Here is a 22,404-nt window from a genome sequence, read left to right as displayed (position 1 = left end):
ATTATAGATCACGTGATGAGTGCCGGAAGAATAACTGTTGCTCCGGGACCGGACGAATAGCAACTACGAAAAAAATAAGCCGCAACGACGCTGAAAATAACGGAACTAAATTCACATACCGCCCTCAAACAGATTCTACACGGATGAATTATCCACTTCTTGCACTCGCTATAACAGCATGGCTTAAAACATAGTCCACATGATGACGGGTACACCTGGGTACATGTGGTCGCGAAAACGGTCTCCATTTTATCATGCTATCACGTGATCAGTTCAGGGGTAATTCCCGCGATATTAACAAAGAATGACGTGCCGTAGGTTAGTCAACAGTTTGGTGTTCGTGGTAGTGTTGCTACTTTCCGTTAAACTAACTTATCAAAGTGTACAAGAAGCGCGTGATGATTTGGTGAGCTAATGTGTTTAGCCTCCAGTTGTTAGTCACCCCCATTGTTATCCTTACAGGTTGAGTATGGGATGGTAAACTGTTCATCACCATGCCAACAGTTTGATAACAGTAGTATGTGTTGTCCAGTGGGTTACTACTGTGATGAGTACTTCATGAGATGTGTAGGTGAGTAGAGAGTGGTACAGACCTTTCCTCATAGAGTTTATAAGTGCCCATATTGTAAAATTAACAAGGCTCCTTGATAGTCTCATGCACTCAACTCGTAATGAGTCGGGCACACGAGACTAGACTACTTGAAGAAGGAGATAGAAGAAATTTAGAAGAAATTTGAGATCTCACAAAGTAAAATGAATATTGTCAGTACAAAAATGGAGAGATGACAAGGCAGTTGTGTACATAAACCAGTTATTATCATACAGTACAATAGTACTGTATAGTAGGGACCACAAAGGTGTAGGCGTGGCCCACGAAAAACATCACCCAAAAACCAGCCTCAATTTTCCCTGTCGACGATGTGGCAGTATTGGTTAGGTAAAAATGCATTCTTCATGGACTTACCAGTATCCTCCTTTGTGTCCCATTCATCTTTGCTGACAGTGAAAGGTGTCGATTTAGTGTTAGCACGTGATGGCTTCCCTTTGAAATCTTCGTGTTTTTCATAGTGGCTACTTTGATTGCAGAGGTACTTTTCGAACAGTTCTTGATTCGTAATGCTGTGTAACGGGGTGAACATAGCTGACAATGAAGCGTAATGGATACTTCACTTTTCAGATGATAATTGGTAGCTGGGGTGCGCAGAGCCGTTTCTTTCTTTTGATGCAGTATGCATGGGTTCACCAGTCATAATAATCTTATTTTACAAAAAAAGTTAACAAATAAATACACAAAAAGATTGGAATTTTCAACTAGAGTAGGGACCATAGCACATCGATAAAAAGTACTGAAACAAGTTGGAGTAGTCCATGATATTAAATCACAGTAAAACAATAAGAAGTGTTATATCCCTACTGTGCTCTTCTGTAGACTCTAGTTGTGTGCTTGTTATTATTAGAGCTGTACAGCGGCCAGCACTGAAGGTCTGACAACAACATGTGCTGCAACCTTAACCTAATAAACAGTAACTAGAGACTTAACCCTTAAACCCGCTAAGAAGTTTTGGGGAATGTATGTTTACACAATATGGGCATGCATAACGACAGTAGGTGTGGTAATTTAATTCTTATACCGAGGATATTTTACCTTAACACTAAATAGTGAGGCCATGTAAATAACTTCTTGATAAGGAAGCACGCAAACCCTTTACATACCTTTGTAAAATCATCCATAACCCGATGGTAGTTGCTCCTATCAACTTACAACAAGTTCCGTTTGCTCCGCTATTAAATTTTCTATCAGGCCATGCTCCACCAGTAGTACACCACTGGGCCAATCAGCTTATGTTTGATGTGTATTAGTCACAAAGCTGAACTAGTGTTGAGAAAAATTGGAGCAGAAGCCATGAGTTGTGTGGGTCATTTTGTGTTCACATTGGGCCAATGGAGCGCCATATTGCCTTATCAAATACCCTGCTGACTGGGCTACTTGAAGAAGGTTAACTTAACACTTTAACTACAGTGGCTTACTTGTTATGAGGCGATGAGCAACAGCAAGTCTCCATGTTATGAAATTCTTACAACATGTTTAATTTTGATTATGGGTTTACTTACGTGAGTCAATCCAAAGGCTGCAGCACATGTTGCTGTCAGACCTTAGGTTTAAAGGAAGAAAATCCGTCCGTCCTGGAGGAGGGTGAGTGTGGTGCCTGACTAGACATTGGGTGGCCTGCAGTTCAAATCCTGGGGTTCCGGAGGGATTTTTTTTCCCCTTTCTTTTTCCCATTTTCTGTTTCACTTTGTTGTCCAGATGCCTTGATAGTTACAACACTTTGTGCAAGGCATATGTATTTGGGCCAGTTTTCTGGACTATGTGGGTTTACGGATTAAACATTACCTAACCTAATAGGAACATTACTTAACCTACAGTAACTAACAATAAGGTGAAACGGAAAGTGGGACAAATAAAGCTATGTTTGGGACCTCCTTGACATGGTCACTATAGTGAGGTGGTCTTATTAATGAGTTTTGTGATGTAAAAGTATTATGGTATCACCATGGTAACCATTGATTACATGATCTCTGTTAGCCTGTCAGAGCCACTGTATCAACTGCTCATCATCTGACAATTGTGTGCAATGTGACAATGGGTTTGTTCCTAAAGCAGGGGTGTGTCAGGGTGTGTGTCCACCTGCACACTACTATTCTCCCTATTCAACCAAGTGTTTTGGTAGGTGAGTGTGTCTGTGTAACCAATAGTAACAGCTAAATGTGTTTGTAGCTTGTCCTCTGAACTGTGTTAACTGTACCGGTCTCAACCAGTGTGGTATGTGCTCTGAGAACTACACCTTGTTGAATACTAGCAGCCGACAAGTGTGTGTGCTGCCTTGCAATAATGGCTCCTTCTATAATCAGTCCAGCGATTTCTGTGAAGGTGTGTTGTGTGTGTGTAGTAGGGCGTATTGAAAACTAGGGCTATAACGAATATTCTAATGTATGCATTGAGCTCACAATTATGTTTCCATAGTTTCCATACAAAAAGGAATTGTTACATCCATGCTTATCTGTTGGTGCAACTCTTATAAGTGTCATTATTTTATAAGAAAAAGGCAAAACATTTCATAAAGTTTTAAAATCTATTGCTTTACCGTTAGTCTATAGAATGTCAAATCTGCTCCAACAGCATTTAAATACTTGATTGATTTACAATGAATAACAAACTATTTGAATGGTTTGTTTTAGCCCTAGAAAAAACTTCATTTTGATATTGAGCATATTTTAGACTGACACCATTGAGGGTGTGATGTAATATGATGTAATCACTGTTATACATAGCTTGTAGTGACCACTGTAACTACTGCATCTCATCGTTATGGTGTTTGGAGTGTCAAGAAGATTTCATTATAGATGACAATGTGTGTGCTCTTGGTAAGATCATGTGATCTCATTGATGTGAGTGTTAGGACAGTTCTAAACTGTAGCCAAATCCTCCACAGCAATGCAGTCCACAGCCACAAGATCAGTACAACCTACAGCCACAAGATCAGTACAACCTACAGCCACAAGATCAGTACTACCTACAGCCACACCCACAATTTCAATGCAGTCCACATCTGTAGCAGTGAAGTCTACAAACCTGCCTACCAAAACTATACTATCTACAGTAGCCACACCCACTAAAGTAGTGCAACCTACAGCCACACCCTCAGAAGATCACAAGGTGCTGATCATTATTGCTGGAGCAGGGGGAGGGGCCGGAGTCCTAGTGTTGCTATTGGTGATCTTTTTAATGGTTGTTGTGTGCTATAAAAAGAAAAAACGTCTGGTGGATTATAGGCCGATGTTACAATTTGATGATGATGATGACGATGACTATGGTAACCATGACAATGATTAATGATATCACTTCATTATAACATTACATATAAGTTTTTACTGTTTACATGTTAAAACATGAAATTTTTACAAGGGGATGATCAGTCAGTGTTTAGGTGCAGCGTTGTAGTAGCCTGTCTAGTGGGTGACAACCTGTAGGATCACATGATACAATATCAACTACTGTTACCAGAGCAGGCTGATCAGGTGTCATGTGATCTCAGAAATGTCAACCTTAACACTTCAAATTAATACCAAGGATGTTATGATGTGTCCCACACAATACAACACATTGCTTTACTAGTTCACATGGACTAGCACGAAAACCAACCAATGATAGGAAAGTAGACATTTTCAAATTCTTAAAAAGTCTGATTGGCAAAATAAATTGCAACTGACAACTGTGTTGTGACCAGCCTCCTCTGACAATGTGTAATTTAGAGTGTCTCAAAATATAGTGCAACAGGGAGGTGTAATAGAACCTTGGGAGCCTTGCAGAAGCAGGCGATCTGTGAAGCTCTCCATTTTAAAGTAAGAAGGAATGACAGCTGGTTTTACTGGCATGTATAACAAACTACAGCAAAAAAAATGCTGACTTGGTGAGAAGCTGCCCACAAATACTTGAGATAAAAGTGGTGCGTTTGTAGGTGTACTTTTTATCAAATGCCTTTTGGTTGTAAGGGTAAGTGGAGTCTTCAATATGCCTCCCTCCCTTGCGGTCAGGAACTGTTAAGGTTGAAGTGTTATGAGGGTTCACCACAACAAACTGCATGCTCATTATTTGATATTCAATATTATCACTCACTACACTGGGTTGTATTCTATACAATTCACACACCTTGATAACGTCTACAATACAATTGTCTTCTTATTGGATCACTGGCACTAATGTAACCACTAGGACACTTCTTAACACAATGACGCTGGTAGCTATGGTAACCAATGATGCACAACTTGCAGTTGGATGGCTTGTTACAAGTGACACACCCTCTACTACATCCTGCAATGAGAGGATGATGCCATGGTAACATGAATTGCTAGCATCTGATCAACCAAGTCAGACAATTTTTAGCACATTTACTCAATTCATGTCCTACATAATCATTGACAAATATCTAATTCTTATTCCAGCAATGAGTGAGGTGGCAGTACTTACGGTCACAATGAGTAGAGTTGACATGATAAAAAGTAGATGGACACTTCTTGACACAATAGCCAGTGGCCAACTTGAAGCCATGCTCACATGACACACAGGTAGTCGGAGTAGTACACTTGATACAGTAGTTGGGACATGCTGTCATGGAAACAATAGCATGACATCATTTGACTATTTAATTATAATATTTGCTCAAATTCCACTTTGCTAATTGTAACTTGATCTCTCTGGGATTCTCATTATAGAGGTGAAACTTAACATAGAACTTTGCTCCACCCAAAGCATGTTTGGAATCCTGCTTGCCAAAATTAAGTGTGTGTAGTGGGTATGTATGTTACAACATGCTAAACACAAAGGGCCTCCATATCTGGTCTGTTAGCTTTCACCTAAGCCCCTGCTATGATCAAAGAGGTGTCCTCCCAATAACTTTGTACTGGAACAATCTATTACTTCATGTTTATCCCTGATATTTATATCTAATTGATTGTTTTTAAACAATACCAGTATTTAAATGGTGTTACTTGGTATGTAGGCCATGTTTGCTACTATCAGCCTGGTGAACTATGTTAACCTTTGTACAGACATTAAGAACTACTCACGTTCACACACATTTCCCGCTAGTACACTACCATTAGGACAGTGAGGTACACAATGACCATGGAGCAGGCTGTAGGGAACTTGACACTTCACACATCTGTCAATGGTGCACTGGACACAATTCTTGTCAGAGCAAGCTACAGGGTGGGACATGGGTTATAGCCAATCAGGTTTGCACACTCCACACCATAGCAATGTCTCCTCTGATTGGTGGGATTGATGCTGGAGTGCAGCCCTGCCTCCTTACAAGAATCCACACATGAGGCTGGCACTTGCATCCCATTGGTTAGATAGTGGGTGGAATCTGAGCATCTGTGGCAATGTGCCAGGCTGCTGCATAGGTCACACCCCCTAGGACAGCCTATCAGATTCATTACAAGTTTAGTAGTGTCACTTAACAACTCACCTTCACAACTATTTGTAGTGTTGTCATAGTAACTAGACCCCCAGCAGGTTGTTGACCAAGGTAAACAAGTGGTAGGGGAAGCCCCATTTAGCTTGTAACCATAGTGACAGCTGGTACACTGTGCAGGGTCAAATGGATTGAAACATGTGGCACAAGAATCATCACACACTACACAAGTTTGTGAAAAGGGATCACATGAGATCACATGATCCTCACATGGTGGAGGTGTGGCATCAGTACTAATGACATTGTTGCTATGACTACAGTAATCATCAGTGTCTGGACATAGGATGTGTCCAAACAGATAAGGCAATTTGAGCTCCACCCCTTTTCTGCACCACACCCACTCATAATCATGAGAACACTGCCCACCATTGTCACCATAGCAACATGGAGTGCTACTGGCTGCAGTGATAATCACCATGGTAACACAATCACAAGTTATTACAGCAAACACACACTAGGAACAAAGATTTGCAGAGCATACAAGTGGGTGTGGCTTGTTTGATAACATTGAAACTTAAGACAGTAGCCATATTGTGCTCGATCAACAGATGAACGTCCTGGGTGGAACACAAAACATCTGGATTGATTACCAAGCATCTCGTGCTGCCCTATATACAGACAATAATGACAATGTGAACATGAGGGTGTGGCAGTACACTGACTGTTATGATTGGCTAAAGTCTTGCGGGTGACATCAGTACAAGCATACTGTGTGACAGCTTGGTAGCTAGCACAACCCAGTGATAGTGTATGATGATCACATGATGCCTATAGAACCCATACAAGTGATACAGCCAATAGTAGTTAAGATTACCGAAGCCAATCCATTATGGGCACACCCAAAATGCGATCGTTTCTTCTTGCATGAATCAGGACATTGATCAATCACAGCACCACACCCTCTACCTGCATAGGCTGCTACTATATGGTGAGAACATGGGATGGCTACATACCTTTATACTTGTTAGGCTGAGGCCATAGTGTCACAGTATTCTTGTAATTGATATGATACCAACCACTGTCTTCAAACAGTGACAATGTAAAGTTGCTGACTGCCTTTACCCTGTGGCCATTATACAGTGCCAACACCTCTCCAATAGTTAAGGCCAAAGATATTTAGTCCCAAAGCTGAGGTCATATTTTACCTCTGAAAGAGGACAACTACTACAACAAGAAGTGTAGAGAGAGGTGTCCATATTTATACAAGCAATGAACATTTGAAATGTTATGGAGTCTACAACTACACAGTGTAACATACTCCCCAGTTAACTGGCTGATCACAGGACTCATATATTCATCCTCCAAGTGTAGATGACTCCAGTGAGACCTGAGACATGAAGCCATAGTAACCATATGACAAGCTGCACACACCCCAATAGTCCGATGATATCTGACGACTGCAATGGCACACCCTCTAGTTTGTCACAGTTGAAGTAGAGTCTACCCCAATTAATGACCTATTCTGACATAATAACTACCTCCCTCTCATGAGATTTGGGTTACCATAGGTGTTATCATTTTAGATATCTCCCTTCCACTGAAGAAGCTTCTAATAGCCACATTATCCTTAATATTAGGGAAGCTGTATTAGTGATATGAGATGATATATAATATGACAAGATCACTCACTAGGAGTATAATTGATCTGAGAATACTAGAATGTGTGTTAGTTCATGAAGTAGAACCTTGTACTGATACTTCTCATTGTTTGATGACCTCCAGAAATTCTTATTAATTAAGATAACATGTCACACCACTAGATCAATAGCTTGTTCACCTTAGCACAAATATTAATCACCCCAGCAACAGGCCTGTTGTTACTGCTGTTATCCAGGACACAGTGACTGGAATATGCTAATGTGTACTTGCCACATGCTGTATGTAACAGATACCGCCATATAATGGCAGTATGTCATACCGGCCTCCTCACCTCTATGATTAATGGCGGTGACATATACAATCACATCAGTAGATGGAACACCTCCACCAATCAGTGTGCAGTTAGTCTCAGTCTGGTTGGTACACACCCTCATTTGGCTCATGTGATCCAGTGGGATATCAATTATTGGGGAGGAGCCACACTGCAGTGAGCTCACGTGACCTAACAAACATGAACTACTGGGCAACACCTGGGAACACTTTACATTATATAATAACATTTATATAATATTCACTTGGCTAACCTGTGGCGGGAAATGTAGCATTGTTAGCTGTTCTACTTGTAACATTAACTCGAGCTGCTTCACAGCCTTCTGCAGTGGATCATCCTGCTGTAGGCGGGCACGATGTCTCCTACTAATGTACTTATTAATAAGGTGCGTGGTGATGCGAATAGGACCGCGATGAAAGCTGAGGTCGCGAGGTTTTCGCTCCTGCTTCAAACTGACCACGTGTAGAGGAGACCGCGAAGCCTGCAGCAAGGCACGTAACAACATCACTACAGCTACTCGCCATTTATACTCACAACTTCATCGTGTACGCACTTATGACTGCACGCACTGGCCAGGATCGCCAGTAACACACTCAACACGTTACTAGCTATCATCTTCAACTATGCTCGGATTCGCGCATTATTATGTCATCGCGCATTCCGTTGCTAGGATACTTTACATTATCACGTGCCGGAAATCTGTATGCGAAATTCAAATCCCGAGATGAACAAGAGACCTGATCAACCCACCCTCGCCCCCAGACCAAGGTGAGTAATTTACGGGGCTAGGGGACAGTGTTTTCCCTAGTCGACTTGTAGTAAAATCCCGATAGCGATTAGTCGTCGAGTGAGGAGTGACGTGACACAAGATATAAAGACACGACCGGCTGCCAGTCAACCTATTGCTACTAGTCACCTGCGTTCAGTTAACAAAGTCGACACGTTTAAAAGGAATCGTGATAAATATGGTCCCCACGTGAGTATTTTTGAACCAATCTTGAGGGATATCACGTGATGTGTGTTATATAGAGACAATTAGATGTATCATCAAGACCTATGTCAACAAAATCAAGACCTGATATTGTGCCATCAAGAAAGTCAGTAACTGAAGATATACCATCAATAAAGTCAGCAAGTGAAGTTATAAGGTCAAGAACTAAAATTGTACAATCAACAAATGAAGCAATATTATCAAGAAAATCAACAATGATCAAGTCAATATTGAAAGACGAGACATTTGATAAAGTGAGCCGTGTTGATCAGAATAAGTGGCACTACATGACAGTTGGGGTTGAGCTTCTATCCCACTAAAGCCATAATAAAAGGGTTTTAAACAGTAGAAAGACAATTATATCAAAGCTGTAAATATACAACAAAAGCTGACACCATTCACTGGTTGTATGTTCATCAAACAGTATGATAGTTAACTGGGATTGCCCCAACAATGGTCAACGCCTGCCAAAACAGTGCCTCTAAAACCACCCTAGAAATATCTCAAGTGGCATAAAGTACCTTAACAGAATAATCTCAGCATATCTAATGTAAAAAATAATGTTAGCATTATTACTTCACTACTCAGCTTGACAGATTAATCCCAAGTGGCCAATAACCTGGCCCACTTATTTTAATAGTGTTAAAACCCCATACACACATGCTGTACGGTGGCAGCTTCAATTATGGCAGACCGTTTCACTAGACACGCAGTTAAGACTCTAATTAATTTGCCACATGTGACCATAATTATATGTACATGTCATGCCACACAGTCACAAGGATAGAGGCTAAATGATGCATCATACAGCCACTATTTTTTTTGCCACAAAACTCTTTTGGGGTTCCGACGAGTGTCTGCCCTCTGTGCCTTTAATCTTTCAATCAAGCTGGTCGTCTTATTCGTGAAACAAGAAAACAAAGCATGACAAGACCACACCTCTTAAACATCACTTATAGTCCAGTTGGCTGAGATACTCTAATAAAGCGGTCACCCTAATTAACCCTTAAACGTGCATGAAACTTTTGGGGAATGCGCTTTTACGCATTTCACGCATACATGGCGACATTAGGTGGGGTAGCTCAACTCCTATAGCCTAAAACTACACACTGATCAAAATTCAATTCACTGGGCTACTTGGGGAAGGTTAAATAAACACTGTAACAGTAGAGACTTACTTGTTATGAAGCGAAGAACAACGGCAATCAGTGTTATCGATCAACCAAGCATGTTTAACTTCGATTGTGGGTTTAATCACGTGAGCTTTGTACGGCCTAATGTGAAATTTAACGGCAAAACAAACAAACTTTATTGGAAGTCGATTGGAGCAACCACCATCAAGTTATGGATCATTTTATAAAGGTATGCAAAGGTTTTGCATGTTTGTTTAATGAAAAGTTGATTACATGGCGACTTCTGGCATCATGCTTTAGCACAAAGGGGAAAGCCCTAGGTATCATTGTAACGCTTATTACATTACGAGTAGAATGAAGTAAATTGCGTAGCCATAGGAGGTATGCTTCGAAAGTTATAGCACTTTGTTTACAGCCATGAGTATTTGCGGCTTATAAGGTTAAATAGTCCAGTCTCGTGTGCATATCATAGCTGTAGCTATACCAAAACTAGTGTTTATGAATCAAGGATCTTAGAGACAGGATTATGGTATATATAACAACATAACTCTGTGGGAAAAGCTCTACATTGACATAATTGTTGTGACATGCCAATGTAGGAATTTTTCCACAGAGCTATACTGTAATACTATACCATTATTCATATAATCTTGTCTCACTAGTTGGTAAACTTTTAAAATTAATTTTTGGATTGTTGAATGTTACATGTATATGACTGCTCTATAAAGGGACCTCTAAACACACTTGGTATATGGTTGGTTTTCACATTATAACTCATTGATGATAATTAAGGTTACGGAATAGTTTAAAATGCGTGGGCGGAACAAATTACAAAACTTGCTTTAAACCAAACAGGGATAAATAATTTCAACAACTGTGTTGTGTTAGCAATACAACTAATTGTGCTTGTTTGTTTTTACTACAGAACAACGACTGTTCTTGGGTGTGCCACCAAAAACCAGACTAACAGATTACTGAATCCTTATAATTTCAACACAAGTGGCTAAACAACTAAAATATCTAGGTCCTGTGGAAGCGATTTTTTATGTTACTACTCTATAGACGTTTTATTGAACTTTTAGTAGTTTTTTTGGGTGAAACAAGCTCTTTGAAGGCTTGTATCCGAGTCACTTGGGAGAAACATGCCAAAAACGCTTCCACAGGACCTAACAAATTTAATATACAGTATCACTATACCCCAGAAAAGCCAATAGAGCCTACAGCTTTTGCTGTATTTGGCAGCGGAAAAACATGGTAGTGACAGCTGGAGCTGAGCGATGTGCAGGCTGGCTTACTTGTGTTACTACAACAATTGTAGTGTTCCACCTGCCTCAAACTACACTGTAGCTACATAAAAACATTAAATATGAAGGGGTTCATCTTCATTTAAAACTTTTCACGCTGCTAGACTGGTTTTATGGGCTTCTCAAAAAGTATCGATAGGCATTCAAAATTTTGAATGATTGCCCGTGACTATACCCTAACCTTAAACAGATTTACTGAAGGTTGTACCTTTAGTTACCTGACATGTGTAGTGGTTTATCTGGTAAATATGACAACAAATTTAATTGTATGTATGTTTGGTGTACATTGCCTGTCTATTTAATTTTGTTTTAAAAATTGTAATTCTAATAGAGCGCACATTTTTATAAGACACATTTTTTCTGAGGACTTAAATACTCATAGAATTTTCTAACTAAACTAGAACTCCCATTTATAAGATAGAAATAAATGAGGTTAGCAACTGACAGCAGTGGTGGAATGGTAAAGGCAAGAGTTCATAATATTTGTATGAGGGAGAGTGTCTAACTACCAGTATGGCTTGTACAAACACACTTTTGATCATATGTACATCTCTAGCCTGATTCTACTGATGACAAAGAGCTGTTGATAGGAGATGATTGGCATTGATAAGGTCAAGCCTTTCTTCTAAGAGAAGCCTGAGGTGTTACTTGCAGCAGTGCCTTTGCTGAATGTACTCCAGTTTCCCCCATACAAATATTACGAACTCTCGGTAAAGCGTTTAGGCATATGGAACTGACTCAGACTTTTTTTTCAACATTTTTTGTGTACATTACTACTAGTGACTGTTCTATTAGAGTATCTTGATCATGCTTGTTTCACGTGTTGCTTTACATCTCCTTAGCTAATACTCTCCATACTTTGTTGCAATAAAAGGTTTACACTGCGATAGTTACTTCTTGTACCAGACCTTACCCTGTAGGTACGACAACAAATTGCTTTACATCTTTTCAAAAATTTGTGTGTAGCTTCTTGTTCTTAATTCAATCTGTGTGAAAAAAATAGGACTGTAATTGTGCTGAATTATGCTCATACTACCCTCCAAATTTGAAGTAAAGGATGTGTTAGTTACTGTGATTTTTCTGAAGTGTATGAAAAAAAAAAAGAAGAAGAATATGTACGTAAGAAGATATTACAGTGGACTTTGAAGGCACATAACTCACTGATGGATAGGTGGATTTAACTCAAATTTGAAATAGGAGGTGAGGAAGTTTCCACAGCAAAAATGATTAATTTCCGTTCCGGCACTATCAAGCTATGAATGTGTGAAAACAACATTTTCTTTGGTTCCTGTAAAATACACAATTGTCTGTCGTGTTCCAACACTGGCTCTACTTGGCCGCACGACACATTATCGCTTGTCCTGATTAACAAGGTTCTTAGCTGCAGTTAGACTAGTCAAGTTTGGATGTAACCCGGAGTAATTAAAAGCAAGGTGTGTGCCAAGAACTACATTTTGGGCGGTCCACTATTATCAAGAGTCCACTTGCTAGCATACATGAAAATTAAATGAAGGTAGTGAAACAAAATATCAATGATGGTAGCTATGTGGGGAAATCCCTACATTGACATGTTACCACCACCATCTATTCAATGTCTAAGTAGGGATTTTCCCTCATAGATTGTTTCACTACTTTTTTTTGCTGGAACATATCATACAGTAATTTCTTGGGCTTTAGCAGTAATTCCTTGGGTATATCATACAGTAATTCCTTGGGTATATCATACAGTAATTCCTTGGTTAAATGCCTCACCTTTAATAGTAGCATTTGAGTGGTGCCACAATTGATTTTGAAAATAAGGGCCTTAAACATCGTAGCATCAAGTTGTGGTTGAGTTGCCACATTAATTTTTTAGTTAAGATAATAAACGCCTGGTAGCTATGATATACATGTGTGAAATTTGGCATAAACGGTCACACCAAACATTTGGCTCATTTTATTTATCTTCCTTTAAAGATATGACCACTAAATACAGACTCTTGGTATTACTTCAGCTTCCACAGTTTTATTAAAATGGCCATAACTTTGTTAGTGATTGTCACAAACCGTTCTGTATAGATTTTTGGAATGTTTATTAAATTCTCTTTCAAGTGATATATAATTTTTTTTATAATTACTCAAAGGAAATAGTCAAACCACAAAAAATGTAACTTTTTCCTTTCATCTTAGTTTTTTCAAAAAGGGTATATATAAGGCATCTATTTTTTAAATTCAAATATTCTAATACCCTTCTTTCATGACAGTAAGTTTGAAGTTGGGATGACAAGTAGATCATGATGTTTACATCAAGAGTTCATAACTCTTGTTTACATGCTACAGGTTATACTATGAACTAGGGCTGAGTGATACTACCATTTTAGCGATATATCGCGATATTTTGAAAGTATCGATATCGCGATATTTTGTTATTAACTATCGTGATACCATGCCTGTACATTACTGTCATTAAAAATCCATTTGCTATGCTGTATTAGGCTAAGAATCCTTCGAAAAGATAAAGTCCACCCATCTGGTTTCCCCTGCAGAGAGGTGTGAACACCATAACAACCTCAAAGCATGTGTAACAATAACTGTTACTGTAAACAAGGATGATAGTGGCTAGTTTGCTATCACCTATAAGGACTTCCTGCAGGAATGCTGAGCAATATGCTATGTAGCACCAGCTATGATTGACTTATTTGTAAGTATCGTGAACTATTCAGTATCGTGAATAGTGGCTTTAGTATCGATCGTGATACTAAAATGGCAGTATCGCTCAGCCCTACTATGAACAAGTGTTCATAATATAAGCCACTTACTGGTATTATGAGCTATTGCTATGAAAACTACAGCAACAATATAAAATTAAATTATTGGAGCGAGCCTGAGTGTGCCCACACTAGCGAGTCAGATTTGTTGTAGACCATGTCACATCGAGAAAAAAAAAAAACCTTACAAGTTTTGTTGACCATATCATGGCGAAAAGTACAAGCAAATATGAAAAATACATAAACTGATAGCTCCATGGTAAATGGACAGAGAGCAAAGTCTAAGGAGGAGGAGAGAACTGTATAGAATAAGCAGGGGCAATGAGACGTCAGAACAAAGCAATGAATGAAGAAGAAGGCAAAGGGAAAATGCCAGAACAAGCAGAAGTCACTCACCCACTAAATAATCATGGTGGAATAAGCAGGAGCCACTCAGTGTTGATCAAACATCATCACAGACCTACAGCAACTGGTGACCCAACAGTTATTGTGAATATCAGAAATTTCATAATGACTTAGCATCACTGCAGCAACTGAGGTGCTCAACACGCCTTGAATGATTCCTAACCGTCTCTTTAAATGATGCAAATTGCTGTACACGATGTCACAATGATATTCACATCAACACATACCTAAGCTATGTTCTACTGCTAACAATATGGATCCTGGTTCAGTTCCACCAGAACTTATTGTAAGTACTGTATATATGCCATATAAGGACATAATGCAAACAGTTCTGGTTATCACAATATAGTTCACAAAGATGTCAACTCTAGATGCAATATTTTTTTGCAAGTGTGTATCAGCTTATAGTAATCCATTTTACAGTACATTACTTGTGTAATACCACATAGCCCGCATACTGATGTTGTCTAGTAGTAGCAACTCTTGGTAGTAGTATGGAATCTCATCAGAATGTGGTCGAGTTGTAATACACATACGGTTGGAGGCATAGTACACTAGTATCATGATGAGATTTAACAGAAGTATCCATTTCTGAAGGCACACCAATATCCCCATGTTATGTATATCGATGCAGTTATTATGATAACAACATGATTTTTGGTGCAAATACCATCAAGAGTCCACAATAGAACTCTTTGATAGTGGGTTGGTTTGGTGACAAATTTGCTTATGGTACTGTAAGTTTGATCTGTATGCAAAAATTTTTGATTGAGGTTACAGGATATTGAGCGACTGTCAAACAAAAATTTTATTATGTAATTAAGGTGGGCTTGGTGTTGTTGCGTTGTGTTAGTCTCGTGTGGCCAGACCGCTTTTTTTCTCTTTGTCATTGGGTAGGGAGAAAAAAGGGTCTGGAACAGTTCGAATCCCACACTCGTCTTGACACTACCTGGATAATTGGGTAGTGTTAACCAAAGAAACGTGATGCATCTTTAAATAGTAGCCGCTCGCGTCTTTAATGTAGCACGTTTCTTTGGTTAACACTACCCAATTATCCGGGTAGTGTCAAGACGAGTGTGGGATTCGAACCGGACCAGACCCTTTTTTCTCCCTACCCAATGACAAAGAGAAAAAAGCGGTCTGGCCAAGCGAGACTAGTGTTGTGTATCAGCTGGTAACAGGCTTAAATTGTTGGGAGAATAATAGCGTGCTGACTGGACAGTTACAAGGTACAAGAAAACACAACAGTACAAGATAACATAGATACAACCATAGATACTATACTAATACCACGGGATGTACTGGAAATAATTAATTTGACAGTTGCGTCATTAGTTATGTTGCTATCTTCCTTGCTATGTTCTATTATCACAGGACGGGATTTGGCTCTTGTTCCATGAGCTGTAAGTTTGTCTGTATAAAACAAAGAACTGTAGTTGTTACACTAAGCCACACTTGAATCACTTTGCTTTGCCATAATTCCAGCAATTGTCTGGAGGACGCTTAGAAATGCCCAAAACAGGTACACAAACTATGTGACTTCTCGTTTGGTTAATACTAAAAACCTTCTAGAAAAAGCGTTGAACTGTACCAACGTGCGGCACAAGCTATTTGTACTTTAATACAATTCCATTGGTTTTCACTGTATGTCTTCAAAGATTTGGCAAAGAGTACAAAATACGGTTTCGTAGTGTTCCCAATTTACGTTGTGCTACAAGACAATTTGAGCTTAATTGCGCATAAATACTAGCTATCATCCTATACACTTACCTTGGTTCTTCACTGTTCTTAGAGCGTGTTTACACTAGATGCAGAATTCGAGCTATTGTGGCGTAATTTGATCTGGAGCGATTAACGCTTCAGTGTAAACACATGCCGAATCGAGCCATGCAAATTCGAATGGGGCTACCTACCTGAGGTGGTCCAGTTCGATTCAATGCGACTCACATCTGCGTGTAAACAGTCGTGCCCTTGCAGTTTGATTTAACTCTAACAAACGGAATAAAAGTACGGACAGTTACAGCTAAAATGGCAACTGTAATGATGAAATGAAGCAACAGTGAAGTATTTAGGTGACAATATGGAAAGACAGCTTCAAGAACAACACAAGGGCTCAAAGCAAACATGTATGCATGCGAATCAAATAGTTCACTAGCTACATGGAGTTGAGAGTAGTCGCCAACACCGAGGCCAACACTTAAGACTTTATCATGCCTACTAACCTGGCAATTCAGAGAGCACAAATCCTTTTTAACTCCATCAACAACCTTTACTTCGATGCAAATTATGATTGTGGGTTTATGTTTTTTACAGATTGGAGCGGGCTCGTCTTCGTAGTATAAACTGGGCTCAAAAATTGATCTGGATTGCACTGAAGCGATCTCATCCAGAGCGATCTGCAGTATAAACACGCAGTTAGCTGAAGTTGGTATTGAAATAACCAGACTTTTGTAGCCTTCGCCAACTGAAAGGCAAGTCCGCAAAACTACGAGGAGTGCTTATTTGGAATTTACACGCTATATTGAGTCTGCAAATGGAGCTTCCAATCCCGTGTTATTAGTATAGTATCTATGATACAACACACTTAGCAACTGGTGCACCTGTTAACGCATGCGTAGTTTTGCTGACTAATGACGAATTTTTCCTGAACAAAAATCAGGACTGTCAAACTAGTTGTTAACATTTTGTATAACAGACTACTAGCTTGGCTTCTTGTCTAGGGCTTGACGGAGCCATTTGTTAGAAATAATGTTTCTAGTGCTTGTGATATCAATTAAAAAATTAATTTTGTGCCAGTGTCTTGCTTTAGGCCATATTGTAGTCATATTTCAGCAACTATACACATTATTCACAAATCCTCTTGTCAGTCCCTCACAAGTGATGTTCTTCAAACCTTAGAATTGTTAGTAAGTTCTCATGGTTCTTCATTGGTCTGATTTTTGGTTCACAGTTTTCACTAAATGACATGGGGACAACTCATGTTTCCATAACAACATTTGAATTCCATGTCGATTAATGAGAAGTTAAGAATGCATAAATATTTGATAACAATGCATTAAGAAAAATCAAACCCCTAATCATGAAAAATGATTGATAGTGTACATGTGGGGTTTACAGTATCCCGTAACTAAATAATGTAATTCTTCATCAAATCACAAGTGCCAGAATCTTGCCTTTCCACCACAGATATTGTAGCTGTTTAGGTGGTACAGTATGAGATATAGACCACATTGTACATCAGCAAATTATATTTCACCAGTAACACTTAGAAGCTTCACCACTGGAATACTATAGAGACATCGACATAGACAAAAAGCTTCACAAAGAAACCAAACATTCTATATCAGTGGATTCCTGGACATATGTGCAGTAGTTCACCACCAGACACTGTATTCTGATTAATCCTTATCAACTGTACAACACTTTACAGTACATGCATAGATGATTCTAAGGGGGGGGGGGGCATCCCCCTGCCGAAAAATAAGTTTTGAACATTTTAAACATAAATTTTAGGCTATTTTCAAGTTGCAAAAATCCTGCAGCTTCTGGGGGTTGCACTTCCAGACCCCCTGAAATTCTACTTTACATTACAGCCATACAACAATACTAAGAATGCTTCAGTTTCAGACAATAAAAGTATTCTTATTGTTTGGTTTTGAAGTATGTATGCAGTGAAGTTTGACTATGTCGATGCCTCTATAGTTTCCAGTGGTGCAGCTTCTAAGTGGTAATTACTGGTGAAGTACATATTTTAGACACTCATGCTGATGTACAGAATAAAATATATAGAAGTTTTGATCTCACGGACAATCTATACTGTACCTAATGGCTACAAGATCTGTGATGGCAATGCAATGCTACTTTCTTGTGTTGTTCCCCTCTGGAGATTTCTGGCATTTTATCTGTTACATCAAGAAATGTTGTACACAGATCAAATTATACAGACACTACAGCATTACAGCATTACAGGTACAGTATAGTGGAGCATTTTAACTACTAAATACCAATAACTTGAAACAGGCTATTTGAAGTAAATAAAAAGCTGTTTTGGAAAAGTTATTGTATATAACTGTATCTGTGCAAGGTTACAATTGAAGATAAGCACAGCACAGAATACAGACACTCAAAAAGGCACATACCACCAATGAGTTTGTTGTGGCTTAAAATGGTGGTTTGTGCTCTTCATTTGGCCTCCAGCCTTGTGACTGTGGACAGGCGGGCGGGTGGGCAGGCAGGCAGGCTAAAAATTGGGTTTTCGCAATTAAAAAAAAAAATCCTTATCTGACCGTGTTTTCTTGTTTTTAATGCTGGACTATGGTATTAGACGTACTATGACTACTCCGTAAAGGTGACTATGATGATGTTCGACAACGCTGGCACTATTCATTTCAGGGGGGAAGCCTACTAAGCCAGTACTACCATACGTTTGAGAGTTGAGTAAATGGGTGGTTATGTGAAAGTTAATAGTAATTATGATTCCACTACATGTAAAGACAGCAAAACACGTTTTATATAAGTGGGTGTGGCTTCATGCAAACTTCAATGCACCTTACTGATAAAGTAACCTGGCCCCATATATGTGTGCAGACAGTATCACATGTTCTCAATAAGTGGGTGTGGCTCGCAAAAGAAGCTGGCCTGCTTCAAAACTAGACTATAATTCATACGTGACTCTATGTAAGCCTGCAGATAGCAACAGACATGGATTTGTACATACCTACAGACTGAAGTACACCCACTGATAAATAGGCAAGGACACATTCACCAGGCAGTACACATAAGTGGGTGTGGCTCATGAAAGAGACTGGACTATGATGCGTTATATACAGACTCCATCAAGAGAAAAGCTGATGATATATAGACTTGTTTTACATACCTTAGTCATTTAGTGCTGCAAGTATTAAATCTTTTCTCACTAGTAAAGTGATTATTTTGTTTTGACAACTGTGATGATACTTATTCTACTATGCCCTAAAAGCACACAGACACACACACACACATACCACACACACACACACACACACACCACACACACACACACCACACACACCACACACACACACCACACACACGCACATACATTACACACACACACACTACACATTACACACACACACCACACACACACTACACATTACACACACACACCACACACACACACTACACATTACACACACACACACACACACTACACACAAATGCACAGTTGTGGGGATGATAGTGTATTAGTTAACACTCTGTTGTAATCAGCACTTATACTTGGCATAGGGAGCAAATATGGTGAGATTTCAGGAGATATGTGACCAACTAAAGAAAATTGGTCATCATCGACGACCATTGCTACTAGTAAACAAGCCGACAACTAATAACTCCATAACATCAGATCAGGTGAGGCCATGTGATCTATCAATTTCTTTATTGCAGCAAATCCTTGGTCACTTAATACAAAGAGTGATATTGCAGACCTGCCACTTATATCATGCTAGTTACTCATCACTTCAAATTTGTACACATCAATAACTACCAGGGTATACCCCACTATACCCTTCCAGATAGTTTGATTTGATTTTGAGCCTTAAAAATTGTTCAGCATTTAACTGTTTAAAAATTTTAGCACTTGCTTGACCTTATGCACCTCCTGCAAGAGTTTCCTGTGTGAAGGTTTGACCACTTGTCAAGTGGAGAATTTGAAAACATCAAATACTCACCTTCCCCCCCCTCCTCTGTGTGTGTGTGTGCGCGTGTGTGTATGTTGTGTGTGTACTGTGTGCGGTATAGGTTATTTTCCTATCACGATTATTGCACACAACATATCACAATATATTTACATCGATGACACTTGTAGCAGTGATGTACTAGAAGTACAATACAACATGGTACATGACTAGCATACAACATTGCAAGTTCTTTTATCAAAAGGTACAGTGTACAATGACATCTTGGGTACATTTTTCTCTAATTATAGCTAAAATCTATACTTCGGCTTATATCACAATATAAAGATTCTATATCATATCATGATATAAAAAAAATTAATCACATATCGCACATCACTAGTGTGTGTGTGTGTGTGGGGGGGGGGGGGGGGTTACAGCTAGGTACCTGTTATTAACTGGGAAAGCAAATTCCCAACTGTCCTTGTCTTGCTTAGCGGTGTTGAGGTAGTTGTGGAACCTTGGGTTCCACGACCTCTCTCCGTGAGACCTGGACAGTCCTCCTGCGAGTTACTAGCCCTGCCCCAAGAGGATTTGCCTGCACAAGGCTCAAGTGCCTGAGTGGTGCACAGGCATCCCAGTGCTGGTTCACTGGGTGGCAATAGTTGTGCTTCGTACGGCTGCCATAGGCATTTTTTTTAAAGTGTGTGTAGTGTGCATGCGTGTGTAGTGTGTGTGTGTGTGTAGCATGTGTGTAGTGTGCGTGCTTGTGTAGTGTGTGTGTGTGTGTAGTGTAGTGTGTGTGTAGTGTAGTGTAGTGCGTGTGTGTGGGGGGGGGGGGGGGGGGGGGGGGGGACACCCAGTCAGTTATGCTTGTATATAAGTTGGGAAATGTTAGTTTAAGGTAAATACTAGCACTAGAGTGTATTCACTAGTGTTTCGGGCACAGTTTTAATACAGACCACACCCACATTACAGATAACACAAAAATAACCACTCTACGATAAAACTTATCCCTAGTATGTGTTTAGTAAAAGTCTTGAAACAGCTGAACTGAACTTTTCTGTGATATCCCTAGACCATAACCAGGACAGCCGAGAGAATTTATGGGGCTTGGAATGTAGGGCCCCTATAATTAAAAATATTTATACTGTTGTACATTCGTTTTATTGTATGTGTGGATAATGTAGCTGTGGGGCCCCTGGAGGCCCCCTTGGGGTCCCTTACAACATGGGGCCCAGGGCAAAATGCCCCAGTTGCCCCCTGTCGGTGATCCTAACCATAATCAACAGGCAAGTACACCTGCACAAAAAAATAGACTGCTGGTCACCTTGTGCAATACGCCATTTGTATGACATCATTCACGTGACCTCATGCTTGCCTGATGTGTTCATACACCCTCCCCTCGGGCCTGACTGTACATATCAGGCTAATTGCTTAGGACCAGCCCATGATACCACTACAGGCATACCCTCCAAGCCTCTCTAAAGTCTCCTGACTGACCACACAACTCAAAAAAGGAGCACAGTGATATTTGTGTTACATTAGTGGGGCTTATAGTTGTTATTACCACTTAATCCTTATACTGGGGTGGGATAGGAGCTGATAGGTACAGGAAATACGTTATGTTTTGCTGTCAAGGAGGATGACTTCAGACGACTGGTGGAAAAGGCAGCCTACTCTCAGCGTCGTAGAAATGTGTGCCAAACACCTGCCTCTCCTGGCTACACAGTAAGTATTTCTAGATCATGTGATGTCATGATGATGTGATGTGTTGTAGAAAGTGATGCAAGAAGCATCAGAGACGATGTTACGAAGTGTTAATCATTTGTATGGCTGCAGGAAACGTGCAACGGTGTCAACAGGTTACCACCATCACCAGTTGAATGCTGTGCGCACTAACTTAACTAACCAGTTAGATTGCTGCTGCAAGGTGGGTGTGGCTAAGTGACTTGTGGCTTATTGCTAATTGGTATTCTGCTAGATGGCTGATACATCAGCGACATTACCTTGTGATAACAACAGGAGAAGAACAATTATATTGCAGCAGGCTGCACCACAAGGCAGGAGGAACTCATTTGTGGATGGTGACAGTGCATCTAATTCTTTAATTGTTAGATAGTTCAAAATATTATTGATCATTACTATCATCTATATATGAGCTACATTTCAAGAGTCTGAGATGAAGTAGTGTAAATATAA

At 39.7% G+C, this 22,404-nt stretch overlaps 3 protein-coding genes across 5 annotated transcripts; 2 read left to right on the top strand and 1 right to left on the bottom strand.

Annotated features, from left to right (window-relative positions):
• The first annotated feature begins 247 nt into the window (after positions 1-247).
• On the top strand, positions 248-3,971 carry LOC136248686 (proprotein convertase subtilisin/kexin type 5-like). 2 transcript variants are annotated; one of them, XM_066040472.1, is made up of 6 exons: positions 248-406; positions 463-571; positions 2,588-2,728; positions 2,780-2,932; positions 3,334-3,426; positions 3,495-3,971. In XM_066040472.1, exons 1-6 carry the CDS (start codon positions 305-307, stop codon positions 3,893-3,895), a joined length of 999 nt encoding a protein of 332 aa, XP_065896544.1. In that variant the 5' UTR covers positions 248-304; the 3' UTR covers positions 3,896-3,971. The 2 variants fall into 2 exon arrangements, with proteins under 2 accessions (XP_065896544.1, XP_065896543.1); XM_066040471.1 differs by having other exon boundaries at positions 3,480-3,971.
• On the bottom strand, positions 3,139-8,685 carry LOC136248654 (leishmanolysin-like peptidase). Of its 2 annotated transcripts, XM_066040424.1 has the most exons (19): positions 8,503-8,685; positions 8,222-8,449; positions 7,969-8,176; positions 7,816-7,913; positions 7,668-7,765; positions 7,542-7,620; positions 7,410-7,495; positions 7,297-7,365; positions 6,992-7,101; positions 6,853-6,944; positions 6,701-6,806; positions 6,494-6,646; positions 6,249-6,437; positions 6,033-6,200; positions 5,814-5,987; positions 5,629-5,763; positions 5,030-5,167; positions 4,712-4,873; positions 3,140-4,026 (listed from the first exon to the last, which is right to left on the bottom strand). In XM_066040424.1, exons 1-19 carry the CDS (start codon positions 8,581-8,583, stop codon positions 3,986-3,988), a joined length of 2,415 nt encoding a protein of 804 aa, XP_065896496.1. In that variant the 5' UTR covers positions 8,584-8,685; the 3' UTR covers positions 3,140-3,985. The 2 variants fall into 2 exon arrangements, with proteins under 2 accessions (XP_065896494.1, XP_065896496.1); XM_066040422.1 differs by having other exon boundaries at positions 3,139-4,026; positions 6,033-6,437.
• On the top strand, positions 8,644-22,404 carry LOC136248688 (uncharacterized). Its single transcript, XM_066040475.1, has 7 exons — positions 8,644-8,736; positions 8,788-8,944; positions 8,998-9,213; positions 19,817-19,936; positions 21,844-21,933; positions 21,983-22,135; positions 22,187-22,404. The coding sequence occupies exons 1-7, from the start codon at positions 8,672-8,674 to the stop codon at positions 22,322-22,324; spliced, it is 939 nt and encodes a 312-aa protein (XP_065896547.1). The 5' UTR covers positions 8,644-8,671; the 3' UTR covers positions 22,325-22,404.

Source organism: Dysidea avara, chromosome 3 (assembly GCF_963678975.1).
Source record: "Dysidea avara chromosome 3, odDysAvar1.4, whole genome shotgun sequence".
Lineage (NCBI taxonomy): Eukaryota > Metazoa > Porifera > Demospongiae > Dictyoceratida > Dysideidae > Dysidea > Dysidea avara.
The sequence above is the reverse complement of the archived record's forward strand: the minus strand, read 5'-3'. Positions and strand labels throughout refer to the sequence as shown.